Source organism: Myxocyprinus asiaticus, chromosome 32, assembly GCF_019703515.2.
Source record: "Myxocyprinus asiaticus isolate MX2 ecotype Aquarium Trade chromosome 32, UBuf_Myxa_2, whole genome shotgun sequence".
In the NCBI taxonomy this organism is placed as follows: Eukaryota; Metazoa; Chordata; class Actinopteri; order Cypriniformes; family Catostomidae; genus Myxocyprinus; species Myxocyprinus asiaticus.
This window is the reverse complement of record NC_059375.1, coordinates 7,543,718-7,567,310: the sequence shown is the minus strand read 5'-3', so window position 1 is coordinate 7,567,310 and position 23,593 is coordinate 7,543,718. Positions and strand designations below refer to the sequence as shown.

Here is a 23,593-nt window from a genome sequence, read left to right as displayed (position 1 = left end):
TGCTGAAGCTGCACGTCATCGAAAATTGTTCACTAATGACTTTCAGCTACTCTTCTCCAAAAGAGAGAATTAATGTAATGTAAAATGTTTTACTCTATTTACAACAGAAATACAATGATGTGAAAACTTGGGCTAAAACAATATTATACATAGTGTGTCTCATAGAATCACTTTACTATACCTACCTATATTTTTGCAAACTGATTTTTACGTGGCTTTTTGTACATTTTGCGGCAGTTTTGTGAGAAGGAAAAAGACCAAGTCTATTGTTTACAAAAATTTCAGCGTGTGCGCAGAAAGTGGTGGCAGTAAGCCAGATGATAAAACAAAAGTACGACACAAATCCAACATAAATAAATATTCATAGCTATATAATTATTATAATGATACAAGTTAATAAGATACCTGAAATAATGTTTGCTATAAATGTTTGCTGCAAAGCCGTGAGTTGAAATGATCTTCTCAATCCAGTCAGCTCTGTTCATGGCTTGAAGCCAGAGCAGTATACGAGAGCCCTCGAAAAAAAGTTCAACAACGCAATCCGATAAAAGTTTACTGTTTGCGCACAGCTCCGGCCACCACTTCTGCGCGTGACATAAGTGGTGACGTTGACAAAGGATTGGTCTATAGCTGCAGGCAGAGCTCCAAAATGGGGCGGAAGCTCCATAGCCTACAATCTATTGATTTTTTAAAACTATCAGCCGATTAATCCGTTATCAGCTGTCTTTCTTCAGCTTTCTATCTTGTTTCTGAACAACCATCTAAATCAAGCAATTCTGTAATTTGCTAACTAAAAAGAGCCATTTGGCTCCTAAATGTTTCAATTTAGAAGCCAATGGCTCCATAATAATTTTTTTTAGTCTGGAGCCCTGCCGTATGGTTCACAGTTTTGCTTGCGATCACGCTGGGCATCTCTCACATGTTTGGCAGTTTCAATCGGAATGAAATTATGATATTGTGATGTATCGTGATATATTGAATCGTGACACACAGTACGTATCGCGATACATATCGTATTGTGAAGTACTGGTGATACCAAGCCCTAAACAGCTATGTATTCATAAACACACTTTTGTTGGAAACTACAGCATACAGTGCAAAATAATATTGATTTAGTTTATAATTTTCAATCCATTCTAACTGATGCCAGAGACTTTATAGAACAGGGGTGGGCAACTATTTTGGAACAGGGTCCACATTGGGCTTTATGTAGTGCATGGGGGGCCACATTGTACTCCTTTTGAGATACAATGTTCCGCATTGATTTGGTTCTTGTATCTTTTAAGCCCAGAAATATTTGTGTACTCAATTTTCTGAAGTGTATATGTGACTAATGGGACTATTCTGCAACTGCCTGAAGTATTGTATTGCTATACAAAGGTAGATAGGCCTACTTTTCTATCAGGCATAAAAAAACTGAATAAAGGCTAATCATAATTATAAATTATTTATTTACCATCTCTTCTTCCCTGGTAGTTTATTATTCAATTTAACACTCTCTACATTAGGGATCTGTTTTAATAAAAAATTTTTAGAATTATAGAACTTTTAATGTTTGTCGCAAAGCGGGCCATTTACTTATTTTATTCTCAAAACATTACCCGTTTATGCGCTGAAAGGGTCATGATGCAGGTCTCATCAATAGTTTGTCTGTCAATGGTTTGTCTTTCCATTTATGAAAACAACTAAATAAAACACTATGTCTATGATAAATGATTACTGCAAGAGTTAGATTAAAACACAGTTGCGAGGGACTTCAACATTTCTAAACTGCACAAATAAAAAATAAATTTTCATCTCTAGATTGCTTTTGCTTGCATGTCAGCACATTTAGATGCACGTTCTTACACGATCATGCTTAATAAGCCTACAACGCGTGCGGTCATGTAAACACAATAAACCGTGTTCCTTTATCGCCATAAAGGCCATAAACGCCTTATGAATCACCAGATCGACACGGGTAGGTTTTTGCCCATTACGCCGATTTCACATGCTATGTGTACACCTTACCCAGTGTTCTTACAGGCTCATCCAATGTGTGCACGTGTTGAGCGCATTCCTCTTCACGGTTTGACATCAAAAGTAGAGAATAATGTAATTATTTCAAATGTCATGTAAACGCGGATATCTTGCCTTGTCGGATTTTTTTAAATAAGCTGATTTTAGAAAGTAATCAGCATATTGGTGTTCATGTAAATAGGCTCTTACCTCTCCATGTGTCGATGCAGAGATCTGTTTATATTTTATTAAAATTCATCACTGAAAAGGTTTGCCTGCAAACTTAGTAGCACCAAACAGGATAAGCAGCCTCACGAATGGACACAGAGTGGCTGTTTAACACTTTTCCTTGAGCAGAATATCGCACTAGAGATCGCCAAGTTTGTTCAAAGCGGAAAGCAAGAGCTAGAAAGAGCGCACTCCCATGCATGGCTGCCAGATAGCACAAACCAAGTATAACATTAGGCGGAATATTTCCAATTAGCACAAGTATATTTCTCCAGTTGGGGGGTTTGCATCTCATATCTGGCAACCCTGAGCATGTTAAATGTTTGTGGAGGCACGTTAGGTCCCAATGCAAGATAACTGAAATATCCAATGAAAAAACGCTTTTAGGATAAATGAGCAGCGAGCCAGAATATACAATGTGCCGGGCAGTATCTGTCCCGCGGGCTGCAAGTTACCCATGTCTGGTATAGAATGATATGTGCCACTGGTATACTTATGAATGGAAGAAATCGTAACACTGAATATGGCAGCTATTTCCCCATTCAAAAACATAGGAGCTGTACTTGTATGCATTGTAAACAGTGTCCCACAGACAATCCAGAGGCATAACAAACATGGTGGCTAAGCCACACCAAACCATTTATGTGCATTCTGAACGCAGAATGATGCGCTTCAATGTAACCAGAGCACATGGGAGTCTCAGGGCGATCCACGATGCACATTCAAAAGCACAGAACAGCAAGACAATATTCCAGGATCACATCCAGTTCATGACATCTAGCAGTTTAAACCTTTTTACTGCAACTTATTTAAGCAGTGTCAGACAGAATCAGCAATTGACTTTAATCTCTCCACATCACCTCACAAATACGGGGACACTACTCAGCAGAAGATTTGAACATTTGAGGATTTAACATCCGATAATAATCGTCTTGTAGTATTGTTGATGCAGCGCTTTGATGTCTGTAACAGCAGTGGTGCATAAATTAACTAAACAAAGCATTAAAGTGACAAAACTTCTTACAGAGGGTTTTACTGTGCTGACTGTTATTCACTTTTAAGCACAGCAAGATATATTCATGCAAAAATGCTCTCAAAGAAGTTGCATCTCAGTTATTTTGAGAAATGCGTCTCCCATTAAAACCACCACCACAAAAATATTAATGTTAGTAGTCGACCCCACTAATCGACTAGTCAGTTGTTACTATGGATGCACCGATCTGATTCCGATATCAGAAATCTCAGTATCGGCCGATTCCTATCTGATACCAGTGTTGTTTTTTTTCGCATATCTTTACATTATTGTGTGGAACTATTTGGGTGTGCTCTTTAATATGTAAAAAAATACAAACCTCTAACTACACATTATTTCAATATAATGTATAGCTTATTAAGAAAAACTTTATTGTTAACTAGTATACTGGATAATGTAGCAGCAAAATTAACAGTAATTCCGGTATAAGACATCAGTAGAAAAGAAGACAAATTTTTTTTTTTTTTGGCAAAAAATGTTCAACTTGTATCTGGACTTTAAAGGATTCAGATCTCTTTTTTTTGTTCAATTTAGTTGTAAGATATCAGCTCACTTTTCATTCACACAGTTATTTTTTGGAACCCATTCAACTTAAATATTATTATCATTTGTTAATAATAATATATTATAATAGTAATATTCGTCTAAAAGCTTCAATATCAGAGCCGATACCGATCCAGGTGCATCCCTAGTTGTTACACGACAAATCAATTAGTTGCCCACCATGGCACATACCTGGCTGAGTGACCTGACTTGCTATAAAGAAACTGCTGATGTTTCCAAGACTATCGTCATTCTTGCAATTTCAGCAAAACCTCATCATGTCAGTTAGCTAGATAACACTACCATCGTGACATATTTAAATCAGCAGAATTTTGCAACAATAATATTCAGTACTTAACAGAAAATCAATATGACCAACAAATGAAAGATATAGTGACAACTGACCCAAGACTTTCTCACACTGGCCCTGGGCAGTCCTTATTTTTGAGCCCTGTTTTTTTTTTTCATTAAACTCCTGTGTGGTCACCTGAATGTCCCTTTCTGGCCACTCAGATGGCTAATTTCTAGTGAAAACATGCAAAGCTTCCTCAAATTCGAGTCCACTTCCGCTGTTTTTTAAAAGGTCATATTATGGCCCATAGTGAGATACCCTGTTTGAGCGAATATGCGCCCACACACACACAACTACTATCAGTAGGACCATGTTCACAACACATTTCCTCTTTCCTGTTATTGAATTGAACACACCAAAGAGCTGCAGGTTACGGCCTATTGCCAGGAGATACAGCAGGAAACGAACACACGCAGCAAGTCAATCCTCTCCTCTTACAGCACACACAGATCATTATACCTCTGCTTTACATCATGTCAAACAAACACCTTTTGTTTATGAGAAGACAGGTGAAACCAAATTAAACCCTATTTTGACATGAGCTTGTATGAGGGTAAATGACATAACACTCATATTATGTTTTTGGCTCTAGTATTAAAAATATGTAAGAAAATGCAATTCATATAGAGAATGCTCTTCTATGATAAACCTGTTTTCAATTCTGAATTTTAAAATGTTTTGATATTGTGTCATGGTAAAAATGTCAAGGTGGAGTATCTTTCCAGCATAATGAAGGGGGAAAAGTCCTATTAAAAGTCTTAGATTAATAAAATATTTAATATTATATGTACTTTGTTATAGTCTAAGTAATAAAATAAAATTAAAAAAAAAGCTATTTTGTTTTAAAATATTAAGTTATTAATGTCCATCAAATGAAAGTGTGGTGTAACCAACATGAAGCAATGTGACAATTAAACTCTAACCCACAAATTATGAGTAATCAATTACTTGTAACTTAAAATGTATGACACATGTGAAATGTATATATTTTTTTATTCACAAACGGTACCAAGAACAGTTTCAAAATAAGCTAACTTCTACAAACTATTTCTTTTTGGAAAAAAAAAAGAAAAAAGAAATTTGTTAGGCATGAGCCTAATGGAAAAAAAATAAAATAAAATTACGGAAGCCCTGAACCGCAAGGTGAAAAAGGTTTTCACTAGGTGATCTTTTTTTTTAGGTGTCTTAGTGCCTTCCTGAGCCTATGTCCTACTTCTCTTTTTCTCTCTCAGGCAAAAATGTTTTGAATTATTTTTTTGTTTTTTTGTTTTGTTTCCCTCTGGAATTTTTTGTCTCAGATTTATTTATTTTTCTCTATGAATTGCTTTTTTTCTGAAAAAGTTTTTCTCTAAATTTTTTTCTTCTCACTGAATTTTTTTCCCTCCAAATTTTTTCTTCTCTCTGAATTTTTTCCCCCACATAATGGGAAAGCAGCAGCAGACTGATCAGATCGCTGGAAAACGTAAGATCTTATCATAATGAAACTTGCGATTTACACCTTTATGCTTTCAATTGTGTGGCTAGTTCTGTTGACAGCAACATTGGCACTTTTCCACTGCACGTTACAGTTCGACTCGACTCTGCTCGCTTTACTTTTCTGAGCTTGCTTTTCCACTGCAGTTTAGTGCAGCCTCAACGTGGGTGGGATTATAGGCTGATCGTCATAGTTGCGCCGCCTCTACTGCCGTGACACAAACACACAACAAAGGAGCAATGGAGGATATAACTAAATAAAGTGAAGCTTTCAAGCAGAATATAGAGTTAACGTAACAAAACGTACCATCCTCCATCGTGGACTCCATAAACACTGTGGCCGAGTCCAGGGCACTCTCCCTCCCATTGTTTGCCGGTCTATTGCCATAGATAGCGTCCATTTGGTCGAACCACTTCCACTTTCTTCTGTTTGAACCACTCCGGCAGTTGTGGTCCTTGATGGTTCTGTAGTCACTTTTACTTTTTTTTTACTTTTCCCTACACTGTTGGTAGGTCCGGTGGTAGCAGTGTGTGGCCAACAGCTGCTGAGACACTTCCTGAAAGACTTCGTTTTGCGTCACCCCATCCAGCTCTCGTTGGATCCTCTCCTCTGCTACTAAGGAGAGGAACGTCTGCACCTCGTTTATTGACCACGGCGTGGTTTCGTGCACAGCCATTTCTTTATACAATTCGAATGTGGCGTGAACAAATGATACTGCTATTGCTGTTGCTAACTTTAAAACTAGCGGGTTGATGTCCCGTGTCGCAAATCCAGTGACGCTGATAGTGACGATTCTCTCTGACCAATCAGTGATCTGCAGGGTTCTGACGTCACATTTAGTATCGGCTCGGCTCGCTTGGAACCTCGACTGAGGTGGTACTAAAAAAAGTACAAGGTACTATACACAGTGGAAACCCCAAAAAGCGAGCAGAGTCGAGTCGGGCCGTACCGTGCAGTGGAAAATTCCCAATAGTTACTCTTCCTGTACCAGCGATGACACCATTGTGCACACACTGGGGAAGAGACCAGCTCACAATAAGAGCCATGCTCTGCATTTAACCCTCTGGGGTCTGAGGGTGTTTTAGGCCCTGGAGAAGTTTTGACATGCCTTGAAATTTGTGCTTTTTTCAGTTGCTGAAAAACATATTAATAGCTAAAGTCTGATAACACTGTATTCAGCACAAACTGGGCTACAATAATATGTGAACAACATATATGTACATGTTTGTATTTTTGAGAAAATAACGTTTATGTGTGGTTTTTGAAAAAACAAAAATTTTAAGTCACTCAAATAAGGCCATATAACACATACTAAACATTTGTTCACAAGACTTTTGAGGACTGGATCATGTAGCCTAGAGTTTTTGCTATAAAATGATGTGAAACCATCCTGATCACTCAATCATACAAAACAATATAGTCATTTAACTTTTGTAAGACACTTTTAGTGTTAGAAAGGCCATATGCGAGGAGGCGTGGATGATCATGAATATTGATGTCATTCACACCTGAGGAGACAAAGACCCCTCCCTGAGAGAGAATGAATGTTTGTAGCTTATTCACAAAATCAAGTTTAAGTTAAAAGAAGTAATCTGACTATACATTTTATTTACATAAAGACTTTACTTTAGACCTACACTACCATTTAAAAGTTTTAGATCTGTAAGATTTTTTAATGTTTTTAAAAGAAGTCTCTTCTGCTCACCAAGGCTGCATTTATTTGATCCAAAATACAGCAAAAACAGTGATATTGTTAAATATTTATACAATTTAAAATAACTTTTCTATTTGAATATATTGTAAAATGCTGTAAAATTTGAATATATTGTAAAATGTATTCCTGTGATCAAAGCTGAATTTTCAGCATCATTACTGCAGTCTTCAGTGTCACATGATCCTTCAGAAATCATTGTAATATGCTGATTTCTAATATGGGCATATTTACAGCACATTTTACACATTTACACCCAAACAGATATTTGCAAGCACAAGCTTTGTTGATGATAATGAGGCAGCATAAACTCTAGTTAAAATATAATCTAAACATGCATATTATTTTTATATCATATTACATATCATATTGATATCATACAGCATACAGTTTAAATACCTGCTTTAGCCAAAACAACATTTAAATGTAACAAAATTTGCCTATTAGGACAAATTTCAAATTTCAATACTCTGAATCCTGGCTGGCAAGTATGGAAATAGTCCAACTAGTAAAATATGTACATGTTTATATAAAATAGCATGTCAACTAATGTAAGTAAAACTAAATGACTTATCCGAAATTGTATCCTCGGCTGGATCAAGACGCTCTTCAATATGTAAACGTTCATCGTCAGATTCCCGCTCTTCTTCTGAGGAAAATGTGAACTCTTCCTCACTATCTAGGACCATCTGTAGAGCTTCCTCACCTGTGTAGCGTGCCATCTTCCAAACGCGCAGGAAAGTGAATGAATCTGATGATGAACTTGATGTTTTTTAAGGCACTGTTGGGGGCGTTTACCATTTGCATTGATCGCCTCAGCACATTACCGTATGAATAGCGCACTCTGCTGGTGGGTGTGATCTCATTAGGGATAATTAGCTGAACCAGGAGAAACTGTACATCACTTTGTTTCATACAGATTACATTGCAGCAGAATATTTGTTTTAAATTTGAATTGTTTTATTTAAAAGTAGACATTTTAAGCTTTCTTTAGACATATGTTTCATTTTTGTGTGATAAATATTCGCAGAGTTTTTCGTGACGTGCTTCAGAAAGATGCTCGCGGAGACAGAGACGGCTGAAAGCGCACCCTGTTTATTTTCTTCATTTTACAAAAGCACAAGGTTTTGCTGTTATTGTGAGTGTACACAAATAAAAGTAGACCTTTTATGGTTTCTAATGATGTCTTACACTTATCTGTATGCCCAAAACCCTAAGAAACATGCTAAAAAATAAAGAATTTTTTTTTAGACCAAATAGTTTTCCTAAAAAATAATGTCCACATATGTGGACAGTGGGACTAAGTTGTGAAATTAATACCAAGCTATAGAATGTCTGATCAAATTGTTTGTTTCCAGGAGTATTAGTTAAAAGCATAAATAATTATGATTCAAAGTAATGGATAGCATCATCCAATCACTGCCAACCATGGTGAAATAAAATTTTGCATTAACATTCTAAATCAATCTACTGATTACAATTGTCCATGTCTGCCAAACTGAACATTTGATAGGAAGTTTGGATTGAATGCACTTATCAGCATAGACAGAGGATGCTCCCTTGCTCCCTATTTAGTTAATGACTTAACCTCTAGTGTGCTGTCTGTCTGCACTGGTTTCAGAACAGTTTGAAATGCACCCTATTTTCATCCTAACTCTGTATACAGCCTCTGAAAGCAACATTTTCCAGCTTTTGGACGCATCCATTGATTCTCAATGTCATAATACACAGTGAATATACGATATTTCAAAAGAAAATGAACATATAGTCCACGTACGTGGTTATTGTGTTTAACAGCATACCGTTTTGCAATATATCGCTCAAATATTAAAGATGGCATATCGGATGAAAATAAAGACTCTAATCTTTTGACTCAAACAGGTTTCAATGTAAAAACATAATTAGGTTTCTTTCCAGATGTAGTTTTGTTGACGTTTCTGGTAAGACTTTGCTGGGATTGACGCCATGTTGTTTGGTCACATGACTCCGTACGTCTAAAGTTTAAACCTTTACTGACAGCACAGAGTCTCCTGAACTGAGAGCAGTTGGTTCAAATTTAATTAAATTATACATTGTGTATAGCGAAGCCAAAATACAACGTTCACACATGTGGACGCAGGGTCGCACAAGGTTAAGGTGCCCCTCCTCTTTGATGCCCAGCACTGACGTAAGGGAAGGCGATCGTTCTGTCACAATAATTATACTATACAGTATATATAAAATAACTAACTAACTATAATAAACACTGGTGCAAAAAGGATCAGCTCTTACCACTATGCACCAGGGTAAAAATAACATCTACCACTATTTACACTAAGTGTAAAGCGTCTACCGTAAAAAGACTAATTACATAACAATAAATAATCTGAATAATACATTTGTTGACATGAAAGGTGATGGAAAGCAATGACTTTCCAAAATAATTTCAATTTCAGTGCTTTATTTTAATAATATTACCTTTTGTGGTTTGTTTTATGCTAATTCAACTAATAGAACAGAAAAAAAATTATTTTGAAAATAAAAAAGCTTTTCGTCATTCATTGCTTACAGCTGAAGTCAGAAGTTTACAGATACTTAGATTGAAGTCATTAAAACTATTTGTTATTTTTTTTACTTTTCATTTAGGACATCTACTTTGTGCATGACATGAGTAATTTTTCCAACAATTGTTTACAGACAGACTGTTTCACTTTTAACTGACTATATCACAATTCCAGTGGGTCAGAAGTTTACATCCACTAAGTTAACTGTGCCTTTAAGCAGCTTGGAAAATTCCAGAAAATGATGTCAAGCCTTTAAACAATTAGCTTCTGATAGGAGGTGTACTGAATTGGAGGTGTACCTGTGGATGTATTTTAAGTCCTACCTTCAAACTCAGTGCCTCTTTGCTTGACATCATGAGAAAATCAAAATAAATCAGCCAAGACCTCAGCAAAAAAAAAAAAAATTCTGGTCTGGTTCATCCTTGGGAGCAATTTCCAAATGCCTGAAGGTACCACGTTCATCTGTACAAACAATAGTGCGCATGTGTAAACACGATGGGACCACGCAGCCATCATACCACTCAGAAAGGAGATGCATTCTGTCTCCTAGAGATTAATGTAGTTTGGTGCAAAAAGTACAAATCAACCCCAGAACAACAGCAAAGGACCTTGTGAAGTTGCTGGAGGAAACAGGTAGACAAGTATCTATATCCACAGTAAAACAAGTCCTATATCGACATAACCTGTAAGGCTGCTCAGCAAGAAAGAAGCCACTGCCACAAAACCGGCATAAAAAAGCCAGACTACAGTTTGCAAGTGCACATGAGGACCAAGATCTTACTTTTTGGAGAATGTCCTCTGGTCTAATGAAACAAAAATTGAACTGTTTGGCCATAATGACCATTGTTATGTTTGGAGGAAAAAGGGTGAGGCTTGCAAGCCAAAGAACACCATCCCAATCGTGAAGCATGGGGGTGGCAGCATCATGTTGTGGGGGTGCTTTGCTGCAGGAGGGACTGGTGCACTTCACAAAATAGATGGCATCATGAGGAAGGAAAAATATGTGAATATATTGAGGCAAAATCTCAAGATATCAGCCAGGAAGTTAAAGCTCGGTCGCATATGGGTCTTCCAAATGGACAATGACCCCAACCGTACCTCCAAAGTTGTGGCAAAATGGCTTAAGGACAACAAAGTCAAGGTATTGGAGTGGCCATGACAAAGCCCTGACTTCAATCCGATAGAAAATTTGTGGGCAGAACTGAAAAAGCATATGCAAGCAAGGAGGATTTCAAACCTGACTCAGTTACATCAGTTCTGTCTGGAGGAATGTGCCAAAACTCCAGCAACTTATTGTGAGAAGCTTGTGGAAGGCTACCCAAAATGACTGACCCAAGTTAAACAATTTAAAGGCAATGCTACCAAATACTAACAAAGTGTATGTAAACTTCTGACCCACTGGGAATGTAATGAAAGAAATAAAAGCTGAAATAAATCATTCTCTCTACTATTATTCTAAAATTTCACATTCTTAAAATAAAGTAGTGGTCCTAACTACCCTAAGACAGGGAATGTTTTCTACAATTAAATGTCAGGAATTGTGAAAAACTGAGTTTAAATGTATTTGGCTAAGGTGTATGTAAACTTCTGACTTCAACTGTATTTATTTTAGTTTGGTTTGTTCCATATTTTGTTTTCAACTTGTAAGGGATGAACTCAGTCAGCCTGTCAGATTATCCTGCTTATTACATGGCTGCTTGCCAATTAAATAATTTAATGGAAATGAAATAATGATTTGTTGAAATAAGTTGTTGATTATTTTGCGTAAATCACCGTCTACCTGCTCATTATTATTTCACAACTACTTGCATAATAAATAGGCTAAATAAATGGACATTAAATATTTAGGGTTTGATTTCAAGTCATGGTATAAACTTAGGCTACTTGTAAAGATTGTAGAGTGATATGAGAAGTAGAAAAGATTAGGGCTGCATGATTTGGACATACAAGTCATATTGTGATTATTGTAAAAAAAAAATATTGCGATTGCGATTTGAACTGCGATTTATGATAGACAAAAAAAGTTTTTCACATGTTCAACTGCCAAAAGGCTACTGGGGTTTTCACTCGAGTCCTCTTAAAAAGAACCAAACTGAGACCTTTTTTTCAATTCACCCACAAACAAATAAATATATGAACAGTGAAACAAAAACAAAACACTCTCTTCTTCATATTCAAATTGTACCCATCCACCGTGTACCTGTTTTTGTCCACTTTGTGATAGGGTCTCAGCCCACTAATCATCAACATTAGTTTTTGAAACCCAGTTAACTTGAATATCAGGGATGCTTCAATCAGGATTTTAACATCCGATACCAATCTCCAATTTTCTTTTCATTTCTCTTCTAATCGTCCGATACTGACCATTTAACTCTTTATCAGCAGCTCTTTCAAAACTGGTTATATGTAAGCTTTCTGCTCAATGTCTGAATTTCCCTGTTGGTAATACCATATTTGTTGCCAAGTTTTGGTTAGTTTGTCTCCATTTCATTATTTTATTATATTTTATTTAACAATGCATTATATTATAGTATCTAAATGTTTTTAAATACTATAATATAATGATAAATAATGAATAATATAATATAAAGATTTATTATATGTGCATTCCTTCCTTATTATTTTGTTGGATGTTGGTAATATTAGTTCCGCTTTAACTTATAGCGTAATAAGGGCGACATGCTCTGTCATGAGGTAAATAAATTACAGGAGAATAGAGGAAAAGTGCATGTTTCTGGACTCTACATGTGCAACTGTTAATGCTGTTTGCTCAGCAATAATTTAATAAAGATGCTTGAGTTATATCCCATCTTGTATTCCGCATTATTATTATGATACCTGTCAGAGACTGAGATGCTGCTACCGCAGATGATAATAAAAACCGCTTCACAAAGGACGTGCTGGTTTTAGTGTAAATAAAGCGCTTAGCGCATGCAAGCAAATGAAACCGAGCACTTCTGTTACTCTAAGCATGAGATAGAGTTGTGGAGCACAGAACCGCTCTGGAAACACTGTAATAATGCTGTAACTTAATACAGCCTGGACAGAGCAGCGCAAATAAACTTTGAAGCGAGCAGACTAATTATTTATTTAATTAAATCGCAGCCCTTTGCAATTTAATAATCGCACAAGGTCATATCACGATTTTGATTTTATTTCGATTAATTGTGCGGCCCTAGAAAAGATGACTCGCAATACACGAATGACCGGATGTGCGGTCATTATTCAGAAATATAATAGACCACTGAATGGTCTGATTGCCCAGTGAGAATTAAGTAGGTCAGGGAACTGTGTAATAAGTCGTAATACTGAATGCCCAACTTGGACGCAGTACAGCTGAAGTCAGAAGTTTACATACACCTTAGCCAAATACATTTAAACTCAGTTTTTCACAAGTCCTGACATTTAATCGTAGAAAACATTGCCTGTCTTAGGTCAGTTAGGATCACTACTTTATTTTAAGAATGTGAAATGTCAGGATAATAGTTGAGAGAATGATTTATTTCAGCATTAATTTCTTTCATCACATTCCCAGTGGGTCAGAAGTTTACATACACTTTGTTAGTATTTGGTAGCATTGCCTTTAAATTGTTTAACTTGGGTCAAACATTTTGGGTAGCCTTCCACAAGCTCCTCACAAAAATTTGCTGGAATTTTGGCCCATTCCTCCAGACAGAACTGGTGTAACTGAGTCAGGTTTGTAGGCCTCCTTGCTCACACACGCTTTTTCAGTTCTGCCCACAAATTTTCCATCGGATTGAGGTCAGGGCTTTGTCATGGCCACTCCAAAACCTTGACTTTGTTGTCCTTAAGCCATTTTGCCACAACTTTGGAGGTATGCTTGGATCATTTTCCATCTGGAAGACCCATTTGCGACCGAGCTTTAACTTCCTGGCTGATGTCTTGAGATGTTACTTCGATATATCCACATATTTTAATTTCATGATGCCATCTATTTTGTGAAGTGTACCAGTCCCTCCTGCAGCAAAGCACCCCCACAACATGATGCTGCCACCCCCATGTTTCACGGTTGGGATGGTGTTTTTCGGCTTGCAAGCCTCACCCTTTTTCCTCCAAATATAACAATGGTCATTATGGCCAAACAGTTCAATTTTTGTTTCATTAGACCAGAGGACATTTCTCCAAAAAGGAAGATATTAGTCCCCATGTGCACTTGCAAACTGTAGTCTGGCTTTTTTATGGTGGTTTTGGAGCAGTGGCTTCTTCCTTGCTGAGCAGTCTTTCAGGTTATGTTGATATAGGACTTGTTTTACTGTGGATATAGATACTTGTCTACCTGTTTCCTCCAGCATCTTCACAAGGTCCTTTGCTACTATTCTGGGATTGATTTGCACTTTTCGCGCCAAACTACGTTCATCTCTAGGTGACAGAATGTGTCTCCTTCCTGAGCAGTATGATGGCTGTGTGGTCCCATAGTGTTTATACTTCCGTACTATTGTTTGTACAGATGAACGTGGTACCTTCAGGTGTTTGGAAATTGCTCCCAAGAATGAACCAGACTTGTGGAGGTCCACAATTTTTTTCAGAGGTCTTGGCTGATTTCTTTTGATTTTCCCATGATGTCAAGAGGCACTGAATTTGAAGGTAGGCCTTAAATACATCCACAGGTACACCTCCAATTCAGTACACCTCCTATCAGAAGCTACTTGGCTAATTGTCTTAAGGCTTGACATTATTTTCTGGAAATCTCCAAGCTGCTTAAAGGCACAGTTAACTTAGTGTATGTAAACTTCTGACCCACTGGAATTGTGATATAGTCAATTAAAAGTGAAACAATCTGTCTGTAAACAATTGTTGGAAAAATTACTCGTGTCATGTACAAAGTAGATGTCCTAAACGACTTGCCAAAACTGTAGTTTGCTAATATTAAATCTGTGGAGTGGTTAAAAAATTGTGTATGTAAACTTCTGACTTCAACTGTAGCTTCAGGTGCACTTGAAGGCAGCATAAGTACATGAGTTGACAAAATGTTGTTCAAAGTAGGTGAACCTTTCCTTTAAAGATCTGCAGCAATCACTGAATGTAAACCACACAGTAAATGTGCTAGGTAACTTAACTGAGGTCTGTAGAATGAGACAACATATTTGTCATATCTGTAACGATCAGTGCAAGTGTCAGTACAGAATGTATTGCCTCAGGACATGTTGCACACACTGAAATGTTGACAAGTTTGCATATCCTGGAGATGTGCTTTCTGGAGGTCTTTCCCAACAGCTTTCAATATTAATGTGAAACACTGAAGTTCAACATCGTCGTTTCAACTAGAGTATGAATAACATGCTCACAGTCTGATGAGCCCAACTTAGTTAAATGAGGCATCTAGAACTAAATAGGCAAAAATGTTCAGACTGCCATTACAGATCATTTGAATTCACAACAAATTTATTTGTAGTGAATCATGGCTTTAATGCAAAAAGGAATATTAATTTATAGCCCTAGCCTACAGGACAACTAGTATTTCATTAATAGTATTCGGACAGATCTGCATAATCATCATGACTAAATTAGATGGGTCTTTCTCTTTGGACTTCCAAATACAATACAATACTAAAATGTTCAATTCAGTTCAGTTTTCACCCATAAAAGCTGAGGGTAAACATTATTTAAAACATCTTGACATTATTTCTATTCATAAAGGACAACTTTACTGTTGTTCTTTATTTTATTATTTTATTTTGTTTCATGAATGAAGCAAGGGTTGTAACACCAGTGATGATAAGACCCCTGATAGCACATGTACATCACCCAGATGTCTATTTGATGCGTGTCGGGAAGATGTCATTTTTAGGTTGTTTGCTCATCTGAAAGACGTTTCCTCTTGGATGTCAGTAATTGCCAGCAGCCATATCACCCTGTTGCTCAAGACTGGTTGCCCACTGAAGCTAAGCAGGGTTGAGCCTGGAAGAGGTATTAGGGAGGCCAGCAGGGGGTGCTCACCCTGCAGTCTTTGTGGGTTATAATGCCCCAGTAAATTAATGGGGACACTATACTGTAAAAAAAAAAGAAAAAAAAAAAGAAAAAAGAAAAGAGCACCGTCCTTCGGATGACACGTTAAACTCATCCTCATCCTGACTCTCTGTGGTCATTAAAAATCCCAGGACACTTCTCGAAAAGATTAGGGGTGTAACCCCGGTGTCCTGGCCAAATTCTCCCCATTGACCCTCATCAATCATGGCCTCCTAATAATCCCCTTTTATGAATTGGCACTATTACTCCACTCTCTCCTCTCCACCAATAGCTGGTGTGTGGTGAGTGTACTGGTGCACTATGGCTGCTGTTGCATCCCTTGTTCACTGTGTGAAGCGCTTTGAGTATAGTGTCTGAAAAGCAATATAAATGTAACATTCATTCATAAGATATTTAGCAGATGTCTTTGAGACATTTATTATTTAGAATGTTTGTAAATCTGATCTTTTTAAGATGTTTAGTAGATGTTAATTAGTATGTGTTGCTTTCCAGATGAAACGCTCAAGGCCCAGATATTCTTAGTTTTTGCGCGTTCCAGATTGCTCACGCCTGGTCGACCGCGTTACCTTTGTGAGTATGCTCTTCTGACTGCGAGCGACTACTAATGTGTTTGACGCATGCCCACTCTAACCTTTTTGTGATACTCTTAGTACAGTCAATCGCAGGCGCATTTGTCAGTGACGCGCACAGCCGAGGATCAAGTGCGTGGGTCAAGCAGCGCAGCTGTGCTGACGACGCAATTTGCGTCATACTGTGAATGAAACGATCCGCAACGCAGACACCCGAAGTATACTTTGGAAACAGACATCTCGGAGACTAACCAGTGACAATTACTCTTAAATGATTATTTTTTTACACCTTGTATCATATAATGAACATTACAATAACTACATTTTTTACATCATTTTATGTGCCGCTTTTTACGTTTTGCTGCAGATTCCTGTTGAAATTAACACTAGAGGTGCGACAACAACTGTGCGTTTTATTCACGTTCACACAAATCATGAGTAATATGGCTGTTTATGCCTTTAAAAACATGTATTTTTCACTCTGTTACTCACACACTGCTATGTTTTGATATATAAACACTTTTACTCTAACGCATCATTTGAAAAATGATACATTTAACACTTGTATTACAGACCCAACTACATTTACACACATATTCTAACATGACTAGCTTCAGCTCTAGCTCACCTGATAGATGTTGTACTTTGGACTTTGAGATCGAGCCTCGAGCCCAGCCAAGGATGCTCTGAGTGAAAGTTAAGCCAAAGTGCTATAGAAATGGCACAAAATGATGTGGTTGCTTCAGTAAATATGCTTTTCATTTCAAATTTGCTTTTAAAACACTTTCAGTTAGGTTTAGGCGTTGGTTAAGGGTAAGGATGTCTGTTTTTTTTTCATTTCTCATTTATCTTTTTCAACACGGTTAGGTTTAGGCTATAGATTTAAGTTAGGGAGGTACGTTTTACTCATTAAAGCCTTCATCTAATATTCACCTTAAAAGCCTTGTCTGATTACAACATAATTTACATATTACATTTGGAAGAGGCTTTTATCCAAAGCCACTTACAGTGCATTCAGGGTTTATATTTAATCAGTTTGTGTGTTCCCTGGGAATTGAACCCAAGATATTGGTGTTGCAAGCACCATGCCCTACCAGTTGAGCTACAGGAACCCTAAAAAACATTTCACTCAATTTTGCTGGATATTCACTGGGAAACGGCAGCCAAAAGTGTAACGAAGCATGTAATTTTGATTTGCAAAAATGTTGCCATTGTTAACATAATTTTCATGAGATCAGCTGATTTTTTTAAGATGGCGTCAATAGCATCACAAATAATACACCACTGATCAGACTAAAATCAATAAATCCTAGTAAAAAAAAAAAGTTCAATAAAAATCTTGAACATTAAACAATGTAAGAACCGTGTAAAAACATTACAGTTGAAATGTAAATTAATAATTGTTTCCACGTGGTGGGAAAATCACTCTACGCACATATGAAGAGCCTCTTCATCTTCATCCTCTGAACTTTGACCTTGGAAGTTATTCTCCACAACTTTTTGTATTTTACAAGATTTTAACCGATAAAACCAATGGCATGAAATCAAGAGACAAATAATATATATTTTTTACATTATTAATTATTTTGTTTTTACTTTTTTTGCACACTAGGCCTTGCACTAATGCTTTACCTGAGAAAACAACATGAGTAAAAAAATACACATTCATTACTGTAAATGTCATAGTATACCAGATGAAGGGGATACGGTTTTTTTTCAGGCAATTGACAAATTCAAATATATTTTGAATCAAGTAAAAACATTATAAACTCAGCAAAAAAAGAAACGTCCCTTTTTCAGGACACTGTATTTTAAAAGATAATTTTGTAAAAATCCAAATAACTTTACAAATCTTTATTGTAAATGGTTTAAACAATGTTTTCCATGCTTGTTCAATGAGCCATATACAATGAATGAACATGCACCTGTGGAAAGGTCGTGAACATGCACCTGTGGAAAGGTCGTTAACACACTAACAGCTTACAGATGGTAGGCAATTAAGGTCACAGTTATAAAAACTTAGGACACTAAAGAGACCTTTCTACTGACTCTGAAAAACACCAAAAGAAAGATGCCCAGGGTCCTTCCTCATCTGCGTGAACAGTGCCTTAGGCATGCTGCATGGAGGCACGAGGACTGCAGATGTGGCCAGGGCAATAAATTGCAATGTCCGTACCATGAGATGCCTAAGACAGTGCTACAGGGAGACAGAAAGGACAGCTGATCATCCTAGCCATGGCAGACCACGTATAAACACACCTGCATAGTATCGGTACATCCGAATATCACACCTGTGGGACAGGTATAGGATGGCGGCAACAACAACTGCCCGAGTTACACCAGGAACGCACAATCCCTCCATCAGTGCTCAGACTGTCCGCAATAGGCTGAGAGAGGCTGGACTGAGGGCTTGTAGGCCTGTTGTACGGCAGGTCCTTACCAGACATCACCGGCAACAACGTCGCCTATGGGCACAAACCCACCTTCACTGGACCAGACAGGACTGGCAAAAAGTGCTCTTCACTGATGAGTCACGGTTTTGTCTCACCAGGGGTGATGGTCCGACTCGCGTTTATTGTCGAAGGAATGAGTGTTACACCAAGGCCTACACTCTGGAGCGGGATCAATTTGAAGGTGGAGGGTCCGTCATGGTCTGGGGTGATGTGTCACAGCATCATCGGACTGAGCTTGTTGTCACTGCAGGCAAACTCAATGCTGTGCATTACAGGGAAGACATCCTCCTCCCTCCTGTGGTACCCTTCCTGCAGCTCATCCTGACATGACCCTCCAGTATGACAATGCCACCAGCCATACTGCTCGTTCTGTGCGGGATTTCCTGCAAGACAGGAATGTCAGTGTTCTGCCATGGCCAGCGAAGAGCCCGGATCTCAATCCCATTGAGCACATCTGGGACCTGTTGATAATCTTTTTATGTTCATACAAATATTTACACATGTTAAGTTTAATGAAAATAAAAGCAGTTGAAAGTGAGAGGATGTTTGTTTTTTGTTTTTTTGCTGAGTTTATATTATTTAACAAAAGGTTAGGTAATATAATGATGCCTTCTAAATGGAGTTTTTTCCTATTTTAAATTTTTTTCATGACTGACAATTCAAGAGACATCTCTGTCACCATATTTTGATTATGACCCAGATGAGACATGAACACCATAAAGCCAGAGCAGAATAACAATGACCAGCACAACCCAGACTAACATCGCACTAGCTCATTTGCTAACGCCACACCCACCCTTATTTCGTCAGTTTTCATGTTTCCTCATCTGAAATGTACATGGAAAGGGAAAAAATACTGTACAGTGGACTATTCAGCAGATAGCGAGCTTTCCTTATGTATAAACTGAAGCTATGTCTCTCCGGTCTTTCCACATGACAGCATCATATTCATAAAGGAGAGAGACCATAATCGGGCCTGTGCTCATGTAGCTCGTATGTTTACATATTAAATGAGTAAATCAGAGCACCGCAATAACAGATATATGACGAATGAATAAATAAATGCGTCTGATCACCCAATCGCACTGAATAAATTATATTCAAATATAAATTTCAACTCTATGTAACCTGTGCCATTTACTGTATGAAGTCAATATACAGTGTCATGGCAGAAAATACAGGTTTCATTAAAAAAAAAATCATATAGGAAAAGCACAAAATCAGAACACATCAGATCGAAACATAACGATCAGCAGTTTGTTTGTTTTTTTAACAAAAAGTCTTATTAGGCTGCATCTTTAGCAAACAAAGGCCTGCTGTGCATCCATCACACATTAGTAAATACACAGCATTGCCGTGAACACGTTAATTTATACAGACATAATCCGCATCTCTTACCGGAGCGTCGGGCCCACGCACGCCGTGTCCGTGCTCTCGATCTCCTGTAATATACGCTCATGTTCAGTGATAGTCTCCAGGCTCTCACTCTCCGCCATGTTGGCTCTCTCGTCACAGTGTTCATATGTGACAATGCCGATAGCGATGCAGTAACACGGGTCAACCAACAGGGGGAGCTGTGCGTCAATTCAACTATAGGGCTGTAGCTCGAAACCTAGTGAGCCACCTTCCTAGACAGCATTCATTTTTGAAATTTCGAGCGCACCCATTCTACCCAAAAATGCAGTCTAAGTGGGCAGTTCACTAGGTTTCAATCCAAACCCACATATTAACGCTTGACAGAGGGTCACGATAAAAGGACCAAATAAACCAGGGTCAGAAATGAATCAGGGCTTGGGGCAATTTATTTATTATTTGTATTTTTTTGATAACATGATATTTTTCTTATGAGCTTCAGATAGAGAATTTCTGTTAATGAATTGGTTAAATTGAACATTTGACATTAAAGGTGCACTCAGTAACTTTTTACTGTGTCTTTGTGTCATCTTGGACTTACACTGACACCTAGCGGCTTGGATGCAGCATCATTTCAAATCAATAGTTTTCAGTTTCAGATGCTATTGTATAAATGTAGTATTCACAGTGAGCGATGATTACTTTAATCAATGAGTGAAAGTGTCAAATAACAGGTCGGTTACTGAGATTAAGGGAGTAGTATTTGGGTGGTCATGTGATTCTAACATGGCAGCCCCGATGTGCGAACCCTCTCCATGTAGAATAAAATAGCTTTTATAAGAAGTCTTCATTTTAATGTGAGTGGTCATGATTTCCTACATACACTGCAAAATTACAGTTCATTTCTTTAGGAGTTAAACTTTTTTAATGAGGAAACAATTACTGAGTGCACCTTTAAATAAGTGTTTTCTTATTAAAAAAAAATAAATAAAAAGGTATTGGTGTTCCCATGGAATCAGACCAATCCATTTGTCCAAGGAGACAAAAATGAGAGAAAAATAAATAAAACTAGTTTAAATTACGTGTCAAGTTTGTAGAAATGTAATTTTTGTGTCCATGTTGGTTTCAAAAATTGTTGAAAAACATTTAAAAAATAATAATAATAATTTATGACTTTAAAAATGTAATGTGGTGTAACCATTAATTAAAAGCTATTAAAATACCTTCCTTGCACCTTGAATATATTTGAGTGTATGCACCTTATCATTAATAATAATTTAAAAAAAAAATTCAAACAAACATTTTCAAGGTTAAATATATATATATATATATTTTCAATCCAAACCCACATATTGAGGGTCTAAAGGGGTCATGTCTGATTATTTATTTATTTATTTATTTTGGTCACATGACAATAAAATGGCCACCTACATGTTTGTACAGTTCTCAAAATGACTTTGATTTGGTTGACAAAATAAAAAATAAAAAAAATGCGTCATTTCACCGCTTTCTAAAAATAAATAATAATAACATATTATCCTGCACTACTCATTCCAATATTTCTTTTTTTCAATAATTTCAGCTTTTTTATTTCAAGTCATTGACCCTACTACCATATTTATATTTACATGATATTCCAAGGTATCGTGGAGTCCAAAAGTTTAAGATCACATTTAAAGTCTAAAACATTTTTCAATCAGACCTGAAAATTAAGAGAAAACTCTTTGGAACTTTCTCAAATCAAGCTGGATAACATCATCATCAGGTTTTACACAAACTTGTGTAGTCCATGCCAGCTCGAGTGCATGCTATATTTAAAGAAAAAGGGGGATCGACATACCGAAAACCTAGAATTTCTGACATTGCAATTTTTTATTTATTTTTTATTTATCTTTCACTTAAATTGTTATAAAAATAAAATGTATTAACTTTTCACTTCTGGTATCAGTTTTGGAGTCCAGTGTAGCTAAGCCATGGTATTACAATGAAAGATGTCCAAAAACTCATTGTACTACTAAGTTATATGTAATACCAAGTTTTTGGTACTTTTTGGTTAGTGGTATTGCTTTCATTGATAAGTACTTAACACGTAATACATAACGCACACAGTAAATCATGAATATTGAAAAACAAAAACAAATACTTTACATAGCAATATGTAGATAAAAGTTGACATTTCTAATTTATTTTAATGTTATGTATGTTATGTAGAATATAATGTAAAATTGTTTGTTAATGGTATTAACAAAAGTATTATTAAGAGTCATGGACATGTAAAACAAAAAAGATGTGTAATTGTGGGGAAAAGAGCGTATACTGATACTGTATCCTTCACAAATCACTATTTCTTATTAGCACATGGTATTTACTCTACCTTAAAGTTGTTCCTATGGGCAGGTCTACTGATTCAAGTTCTGCAAAAACATTTCCATAGCCCTTTTCTTCTCTGTTGTCTTCTTCTAGGGGACATGTGGAAGAATTGAGACTGCTGCTGTACATGACTGTGTCTCTGTGTTAAGCTGTGGGAGATCTGTGCCCACAGCAGGACATACAGGTACTAATGTCAGCAGAAAACTGCAACTCAGGAAAATGGATAAACCTTGTGATCTCTAGTACATTGAATTCAACAAAACAGTCATAGTTGCTGTCTTGATAAATATTTCCCAGTTGTGCTTTAGGATTTATCACACCATTGAACTGGAATCTGTATTTCATGGTATATGACCTGAATCACTATACAAGACAACAGTGTAATAATGTAAAGAATGGTTTACAGACATTTATGACATGAAATCATGTTAATTCATGCATTTACAAATGCAAAAAACTAAAACTAAAAATAAAAATAAAAAATAAAAATTTAAGCATAAACTTAAGCCACACTTAAAAATGTCTTAATATGATTAAATAACCTGTGGGGAACTGACTTCAAACACCCACAAACAAATTTATTTGGTACCAGTTGGTTAGATGTCATTGCAAAAAGGGCTCAGAACAGAACAGTGAAGCTAATTCTGAGAAAAGATCTAGTAGCATTTGTTTGCAGATGCAAAATTATTTAATATTTTGCTATCTAATGCAATGACATCCAGACATTTGTAAGTCTGGCTTAACTTCTTTACTTTATGGGGCCACTGTATGTCTCAAATAGTTCCACTTGGATACTGCTCATGAAATCAAGTCAATAAAAAAGGCAGAATCTAAAAGAGAAAGAATGAAACATTTCAGATCAAATCATTTTATCAACTTATTTGTTTTTCAAATGACTGTTTGATTATGAAATGTAAAAGTTTCACATCTTACAAACTTAAATATATTACAAAACCCTTTTTTATTTTTTTTTTGCGC

General features: G+C 36.8%; 1 protein-coding gene across 4 annotated transcripts in view; it reads right to left on the bottom strand.

The window, feature by feature from the left end:
- The window catches only part of LOC127422910 (exocyst complex component 6), a 107,880-nt gene extending 85,106 nt beyond the window's left edge, over nt 1–22,774 (bottom strand). For 2 of the 4 annotated variants that reach the window (XM_051666752.1, XM_051666754.1), the window contains exon 1: nt 22,620–22,774. In XM_051666752.1, the coding sequence (XP_051522712.1) occupies nt 22,620–22,744 (125 nt within the window). In that variant the 5' untranslated portion in view covers nt 22,745–22,774. Of the gene's footprint in view, nt 1–20,290; nt 20,409–22,619 lie in introns of those variants that run through there. The other 2 variants (XM_051666753.1, XM_051666755.1) reach the window with 1 other exon arrangement.
- Between the last annotated feature and the right edge of the window lie 819 nt (nt 22,775–23,593).